This window comes from Protobothrops mucrosquamatus, unplaced genomic scaffold (assembly GCF_001527695.2).
Source record: "Protobothrops mucrosquamatus isolate PMUCROS unplaced genomic scaffold, P.Mucros_1.0 scaffold3484, whole genome shotgun sequence".
Lineage (NCBI taxonomy): Eukaryota > Metazoa > Chordata > Lepidosauria > Squamata > Viperidae > Protobothrops > Protobothrops mucrosquamatus.
This window is the reverse complement of record NW_015389458.1, coordinates 47,353-55,834: the sequence shown is the minus strand read 5'-3', so window position 1 is coordinate 55,834 and position 8,482 is coordinate 47,353. Positions and strand designations below refer to the sequence as shown.

The window sequence follows — 8,482 nt, the reverse complement described above, 5'->3', positions numbered from 1 at the left end:
CAAGTACTATTATTATTATTATTATTATTAATCGCACAGTCAGCCAGATGTTCAGACTGGATTTGGCATTTTTGTCTATCAAGTATTACTACTACTACTATTACTACTACTACTACTACTACTACTATTATTATTATTATTATTATTATTATTATTATTATTAATCATCATCATCATTGCACAGCCAGATGTTCAGACTGGATTTGGCGTTTTTGTCTACCTATCAAGTACTAGCCTATCGCTCCGAAGGTTTGGTGTCGTTGGTGCTGACGGCTTCTCCTTCTCCTCTGCTTCCTTCCCCGCAGCAGTGGTCCTTCATGGAGGAACATACGGTGACCCAGACCGAGCACATGGCAACCATAGAGGCTCACGCCGTGGCCCAGCAGGTCCAGCAGGTCCACGTGGCCACCTACACGGAGCACAGCATGCTGAGCGCGGACGAAGACTCCCCGTCTTCTCCCGAGGACACGTCCTACGACGACTCGGACATCCTCAACTCCACCGCCGCCGACGAGGTGACGGCCCACCTGGCCGCCGCAGGTAGGTTGGCTCTGCCGGCTTCTTGCTCCCTTCTTGAGCCACACCTGGAGGGCAGGTGGAGGCCCATAGGTCCCTTTCTCATCCCCGTCATTGGCTTGGCCTGCAATAAAACCACACCTGGAATGCTGCATCCAGTTTTGGTCACCAGGTTACGAAAAAGAGGTTGAGACTTTGGGGACAGTGCAGAGAACGGCAACTATAATAATAATAAAGTTGGAAGGGACCTCAGAGGTCATCTAGTCCAACCCCCTGCTCAGGCAGGAAACCCTATACCATTTCAGACCAATGGCTGTCCAGTCTCTTCTTAAAAACTTCCAGTGTTGGAGCATTCACCGCTTCTGGAGGCAGGTGGTTCCACTGGTTAATTGTTCTCACTGTCAGGAAGTTTCTCCTTAGTTCCAGGTTGCTTCTCTCCTTGGTTAGTTTCCATCCGTTGCTTCTTGTCCTGCCTTCAGGTGCTTGGGAGAATAGCTTGACTCCCTCTTCTTTGGGGCAGCCCCTGAGATATTGGAACACTGCTATCGTGTCCCCCCTCATCCTTCTCTTCATTAAACTAGACGTCCCCAATTCCAGCAACCGTTCCTTATATGCTTTGGCCTCCAGTCCCCTGATCATCTTGGTTGTTCTTCTCTGCACTCTTTCCAGAGTCTCAGCATCTTTTTTACATCGTAGTGACCAAAACTGGATGTAGGATTCCAAGTGTGGCCTTACCAAGGTTAGGAAGATTAAAGGCCTGGAGACAAGAACGTAGGAAGAACAGTGGCAGGATTTCGGTTTGGTTAGTCTGGAGTAAAGAAGGACTAAGGGGGACATGGTTCCAGCATTTGAGGGGCTGCCCCAAAGAAGAAGGGGGGGGGTCAACTTATTCTCCAAAGCACCAGAAGGCAAGACAAGAAACAATGGACACTAATTAAGGAGAGAAGCAACCTGGAATTAAGGAGAAATTTCCTGACAGTGAGGACAATTAACCAGTGGAACAGCTTGCCACCAGAAATTGTGGCTGCTCCAACACTGGAGGTTTTTAAGAAGACACTGGACAGCGATCTGTCTGAAATGGTCTAGGGCAGGGGTAGGCAACCTCAGCTCTTTTATGACTCATGGACTTCAACTCCGAGAATTCCTGAGCCAGCAGGGCTCAGCTTGGAAACCTCTCCCTGTCTCCTCAGCATGGCTGGCTCAGGAATTCTGGGAGTTGAAGTCCACCAGTCATAAAAGAGCCGAGGTTGCCTACCCCTGGTCTAGGGTCTCCTGCTTGAGCAGGGGGTTGGACTAGATGACCTCCAAGGTCCCTTCCAGCTCTATTCTGATTGTTTGACTGACTGACTGACTGACTGATTGATAGTTAATACCAAAAATATGTTACCCATTCCTGAAAGATATTTTTTTTAAAAAAAAAGCTTACAGCTCCAAAGATCATAAGTGCGAATAATGGTCCTAAGATGCTTTTTTCAGCCTTGTTGTCATTTTGAACGTTCGCTAATCGAACTGTTGTAAGTCGAGGACAACCTGCCTTCATTTTACAAAAGAGCAAAGAAAAGGCCAGTTTTTATTTCTATTTGTACTTTCGATCTGGGTTTTTTTTTCAGGATTTCCCTGAAGCCAAAACAAGCAATTTAAAAATCGTAGCCTGCAGAGGGCAGCAGAACAGTAGTAACCGACCTTGTTTATTTTAATTTCTTAAGTTAGGGAGCTCATTAGCCTTATTCTCTAGTTACAGTGTTTCTCAACCTTGACCATTTTAAGGCATGTGGACTTCAACTCCCAGAATTCCACAGCCAGCAACGCTGGCTGTGGAATTCTGGGAGTTGAAGTCCACATGCCTTAAAATGGTCAAGGTTGAGAAACACTCCGAGTCTAGTAGCTTAAGCTAGTCCTAGCCTGTGTTTGTTTAATTCATTTATTTGCAGTTCATGTTTCTTAATCTCCCACCTCCCTTGTGTTCCTTTGGGCTTTATTTTCACATTCCAAGCTGGTTGTGGGAAGGATAACAACAACAACAATAATAATAATAATTCCCGCGATTCCCGGCCGTTTGCCCCCTTTTTTGGAGGAACCCTCTGCCCCGCTTTGCGACGGGGGATGATGGGAGCTGTCGCCCACCACATCTGGATAGGGAAGATCTCTCCGGCCGGGTCTGGCTTTCCTCCCGTGGGTGTTTCAGGTCTCGTTTTTGTCCCCAGGGCCGGTGGGAATGGCCGCCGCAGCCGCCGTGGCCACCGGGAAGAAACGGAAGCGGCCCCACGTCTTTGAATCCAACCCCTCCATCCGCAAGAGGCAGCAGACCCGGTTGTTACGGTAAGAGGGCTGGTCCGGCCTATCCCAGGATTCCCTCTTCCAGCTGGGGGGGGGGCACGGCACGGGGCCTTCCGGTTGGGTGCCGAGTGCTGGGCTGCAAACAGGGTGGGGTGTGTGGGGTGGGACCCCCGATCCTGCTCAGTTCGGACGGAGCTTCCTCCAGCCTAGCTTTGTCCAGGGAACAAAGGAGTTGACCTGTGTGGGGCTGTGCAGCTGACCTACGAAGCGGTTGAGAGGTCAGCCCTGCGAGGTAGGCCAGGCTAAGAAAACGATACCATGGAGGTCAATAGCTGCTTCATTGTGAAGCTCTAGTAACAGACTCTGGCAAATCTGGAGGTGATTTTCCCCCCATTTCACTCTATCATCTTATCTATCCATCCATCCATCCATCCACCCACACTCTCTGTGTCTGTATGTATGCATGTATTGTGCCTGCCTACTGTCTGTCTGTAAATCTTATCTATATTCTTTCTTTCTTTCTTTCTTTCTTTCTTTCTTTCTTTCTTTCTTTCTTTCTTTCTCTTTCTGCCTGCCTGCCTGTCTCTCTATCATCTATCATCTATTATCTTTGTCTTTCTGTCTATCATCTATCTTGTCTATCTTTCATCTATTGTCTATATTATCTATCTATCTATCTTTCTGTCTCTATCATCTCTCTATCATCTATTTGTTTGTCTTTCTATCTATCATCTATCTTGTCTATCTTTCATCTATTGTCTATATTATCTATCTATCTTTCTGTCTCTATCATCTCTATCATCTCTCTATCATCTATTTGTTTGTCTTTCTATCTATCATCTATCTTCTCTATCTTTCATCTATTGTCTATCTATTATCTGTCTATATCTACCATCTATCATCTCTATCTTTCATCTGTATTATTTATTATCTGTCTATATCTATCTATTGTCTATGTATCTATCTATCTTTCATCTACGTATCTATTATCTGTTTGTTTGTCTATCTATCATCTATTGTCTATCTTTCATCTATTATCTGTTTGTTTATATTTCTATCTATCTATCTATCTATCTATCTATCTATCTATCTATCTATCTATCTATCTATCTATCTATCCATCCATCCATCCATCCATCCATCCAGATCCTATGGCACGTAGGGTTTTGGGGGTGGCAACCAACCAACATCTTGATAGGAGAGAGAAACAGATCGCTAAGACTACTTTTGCAATAAGGTGTGACAAGGAGGAACCTAGAGGTCCTATCACCACCCCAGCAACTTCATCTTGGAACCCCGTGAAGCTTCCTCTTCAAGGATGGTTCCATGTAAGACCCATGGCAGTAGTCCCTACGACAGTTGGCCAAAGCAGGAGTGATGGGGCAGCTACGTATTTTTATCCCTTATTTACCCTGATAGTAGAGTTACCTTCTGCTATTTACCAGCACAGGCTTCCTTCTCATTGGGCCTGGCAAGGTATGGTGCCATGCACAAGTCTAGGAGGCAGGACACGCATGTCACGGTTCCAACAGATGAAACTCTTCAAAGAACTTCGAGGCATTGTTTACCTTAAAGAATCTTTATTAGAGAAGCATAGCATTGGCACTAACACAGTCGAAGCCAAAAAACTGAATTCCCCTCCCCTCAGCACATAATGTTGTTGTTGTTAGTTGCAAAGTCGTGTCCGACCCATCGCGACCCCATGGACCACGTTCCTCCAGGCCTTCCTGTCCTCTACCATCTTCTGGAGTCCATTGAAGTTCACGCCTCCTGCTTCAGGGACTCCATCCAGCCACCTCCTTCTCTGTCGTCCCCTTCTTCTCTTGCCCTCCATCTTTCCCAGCATCAGGCCCTTCTCCAGTGAGTCCTTCCTTCTCATTAGGTGGCCAAAGGACTTGAGTTTCCACTTCAGGATCTGGCCTTCTAAAGAGCAGTCAGTCGGGGTTGATCTCCTCTAGGACTGACCGGTTTGATCGCTTTGCAGTCCAGGGGACTCGCAGGAGTCTTCTCCAGCACCAGAGTTCAAAGGCCTCCATTCTTTGGCACTCAGCCTTTCTTATGGTCCAACCTTCGCAGCCGTACGTTGCAACTGGGAAAACCCAGTACATAGTATCAAAGCACAATTCCCTCCTCCAATTAACTGTCATAAACCACATTCTCCAATTAGTTTGAAATGCAGGCTTTCCCTCCAGTCCTCCAGCCCGGCCAATTCTTATCATCTCTTATTTCAATCACCTTGGTTCTCACGCTAGGTCCAGTATTGTTATGTCTAGCTAAACTCTCATGCACGTTCCTCCCCCCCGGCGTCATCTAACTCTAACTCTAAGAGTCAAAACATAAGAAGAAAAGGGTTGCATCTCCAACTGTTGTCAAAGCAAAAACATCCGATGTTAGCAGCGTTGACAACGCACCTCTCGGAATGCGGTTTGGACCCTTCCCAGGAAGAACCAAGTTAAATGCTAGTTGGGAGCACTTTTCCCTTTCTCTTTCCTCAAGGGCTTCTCTGATGCAACATTCAGCCTCATTTTCCCCGGCTGGGTGTTGCAACCCGCGGCTCGGTCTTGCTCGGTATCCACGGGGTAACCCCCTTGGTGCTCTGGCGGAGCTGGTCGTCTTAGTGACGGGTCCCGTGGCAGTCGCACATCCTCTGGTGGACTAGCTGCCAGAGATAATCTTTTTCGTTATTGTGCTCACCAGAACCGGGCGCAGTCTTCTTTAATTAGATTTGTGATGCAATCCTCCTCCACGGCATTCAGAGAGAGGGCGCTGATATTTCTCCTCGAAACATGCCTGCGAGGGGTCTGTACATAGCTTTCTTTCTTTCTCCTTCCTGCTCCTAAACCTTTTATAATAATAATAAAGTTGGAAGGGACCTTGGAGGTCATCTAGTCCAACCCCCTGCTCAGGCAGGAAGCCCGACACCATTTGAGACAAATGGCTGCCCAGTCTCTTCTTAAAAACGTCCAGTGTTGGAGGGAAGGAGGGAGGGAGGAAGGAAGGAAGGAAGGAAGGAAAGAAGAAAGGAAGGGGGAAAAAAAGAATAACAGAATAGCAGATGGAAGGGACCTTGGAGGTCATCTAGTCCAACCCCCTGCTCAGGCAGGAAACCCTATACCATTTTGGACAGATGGCTGTCCAGTCTCTTCTTAAAGACTTCCAGTGTTGGAGCATTCACCGCTTCTGGAGGCAGGTTGTTCCACTGGTTAATTGTTCTAACTGTCAGGAAATTTTCTGCCACTAAAGTCCATCGGGCCCATCCATGCAATCAAATATGTCCTTTTTAATTTTTTTTATTTATCATATTTTTATTCCCTTCATACACAACTTAAGGCAATGAATATACCAATATTCGTTCCTTCTCTTATTTTCCCGACAACAACAGTCCTGTGATAGAGAGTAAATAGCTGAAAATCTCCCAGCTGGTTTTTTCCTAGGGATTCCCAAAGTCACCCAGCCGGCTTTCGTGCCTAAGGCGGAACTAGAACTCACCGTCTCCTGGCGATTGGCCCAAAGTCACCCAGTCGGCTTTCGTGCCTAAGGCGGGACTAGAACTCATCGTCTCCTGCTGATTGGCCCAAAGTCACCCAGCCGGCTTTCGTGCCTAAGGCGGGACTAGAACTCACCGTCTCCTGCTGATTGGCCCAGAGTCACCCAGCTGGGTTTCGTGCCTAAGGCGGGACTAGAACTCACCGTCTCCTGGTGATTGGCCCAAAGTCATCCAGCCCTCTTTCGTGCCTAAGGCGGAACTAGAACTCCCTGTCACCTGGTGATTGGCCCAAAGTCACCCAGCCGGCTTTCACGCCTAAGGCGGGACTAGAACTCACCGTCTCCTGATTGGCCCAAAGTCACCCAATCAGCTTTCATGTCTAAGGCGGGACTAGAACTCACCGTCTCCTGCTGATTGGCCCAAGGTCACCCAGCTGGCTTTCATGCCTAAGGCGGGACTAGAACTCACCGTCTCCTGGTGATTGGCCCAAAGTCACCCAGTCGGCTTTCGTGCCTAAGGCGGGACTAGAACTCTCTGTCTCTGGTGATTGGCCCAAAGTCACCCAGCTGGCTTTCACGCCTAAGGCGGGACGAGAACTCCCCGTCTCCTGCTTTCTAGGCCAGCACCTTAACTGGAAGATCCCACCCTCACCCTGTCGTATTTTGCTGTTTAACTTACTTAATCTCAAGTTATTTTTACATGTCACATTTTAACGTTTTGTGCTTGCTTTTACGTCCTCTTGCTTTTTCAGCTTTTCTGTTTAATTCTTTTAATTGTCTTCTAATCCTTTTTTAATATTTTTTTTTTATCATATTGTCAGCCACTTGACAGCGAGACGGGCAGCGTATCAATTTATGAATTAGATACGTAAAGCTTCTCTACCCCCAGAACGCCGGAACGGGAGACCTTGCAAATCTGACGGGGTGGAAAAGTTTAAAACCAGAAAGTCTGGGAATTGGGGGGGGGGGAAAGCAAAGGACCGACGTGTCTTTCCCGGAGGGGGGGGAATATCTTTTCAAGCCATTTTTTTTTTCTCCTTTTCTTCTCCTCCTGACCCAGGAAGCTGCGAGCCACCTTGGATGAATATACCACCCGGGTCGGGCAGCAAGCGATCGTCTTGTGCATCTCGCCCTCCAAACCCAACCCTGTTTTCAAGGTCTTTGGGGCGGCCCCCCTGGAGAACGTGGTAAGGCTCCTCACCCCTCCCAGTTGGAAACCTGGAAGTGGGATTGCGTGGGGGGGGGAGGGAATGGAAAAGTTTTGGGAATCGCCAGGAGAAGATGGTGACAGCAGAGAGGGGATGTAAAGCCCATGGCGTGTTAGCAAGGAAAGCCTCTGTCTCTGTCTCTTTGCCCTCTCGAAATACTAACCTCGGGAAACCAGGCGGTTATTGTACTTTTACTCAAAGGTAAAAGGTGAGCTACAAGAAGGTCCCGATTGACGTCTGCGTATCTACAACTGTGGGGGTCCTTGGGGCTCTCTGAGCTGGGTGGTTTTCTTGCAGACGTTTCAAGACCCAACTAGGGAACGTCATCAGTGCTAGAAGGGACTGTGGTTCGTACAAGGAGGAGGAGGAGGACTACTGTGAGGTCCTTGATGGTCTCTGAGCCTGGTGGTTTTCTTGCAGACGTTTCAAGACCCAACTAGGGAATAGCATCAGTGCTAGAAGGGAGTGGAAAGGAGAAGAGGAAGGAAGGAAGGAAGGAAGGAAGGCAGGAAGGAAGGAAGGAAGGAAGGAAGGAAGGAAGGAAGGAAGGAAGGAACTGTGGGGGTCCTTGGTGCTCTCTGAGCTGGATGGTTTTCTTGCAGACGTTTCAAGACCCAACTAGGGAACATCATCAGTGCTAGAAGGGACTGTGGTTTGTACAAGGAGGAGGAGGAGGACTACTTTGAGGTCCTTGATGGTCTCTGAGCCTGGTAGTTTCCTTGCAGACGTTTCATGACCCAATTAGGGAACATCATCAGTGCTAGAGGGGAGTGGAAAGGAGAAAGAGAAGGAGAAGAGGAAGGAAGGAAGGAAGGAAGGAAGGAAGGAAGGAAGGAAGGAAGGAAGGAAGGAGAAGAACTGTGGGGTCTTTACTGCTTTCTGAACTGGGTGGCTTTCTTGCAGACGTTTCATGATCCAACTAGGGAACATCATCAGTGCTAGAAGGGAGAGGGAGGGAGGGAGGAAGAGGAGGAGGGAGAGAAGGAAGCAGATTG

The 8,482-nt window shown here is 47.9% G+C and overlaps 1 protein-coding gene across 2 annotated transcripts in view; it reads left to right on the top strand.

Moving 5' to 3' along the window:
* The first annotated feature begins 317 nt into the window (after nucleotides 1-317).
* The window catches only part of NRF1 (nuclear respiratory factor 1), a 38,206-nt gene continuing 30,041 nt past the window's right edge, over nucleotides 318-8,482 (top strand). For both annotated transcript variants that reach the window (XM_015827082.1, XM_015827081.1), the window contains exons 1-3: nucleotides 318-540; nucleotides 2,721-2,835; nucleotides 7,340-7,466. In XM_015827082.1, coding sequence (XP_015682568.1) covers nucleotides 318-540; nucleotides 2,721-2,835; nucleotides 7,340-7,466 — 465 coding nt within the window. The remainder of the gene's footprint in view (nucleotides 541-2,720; nucleotides 2,836-7,339; nucleotides 7,467-8,482) is intronic.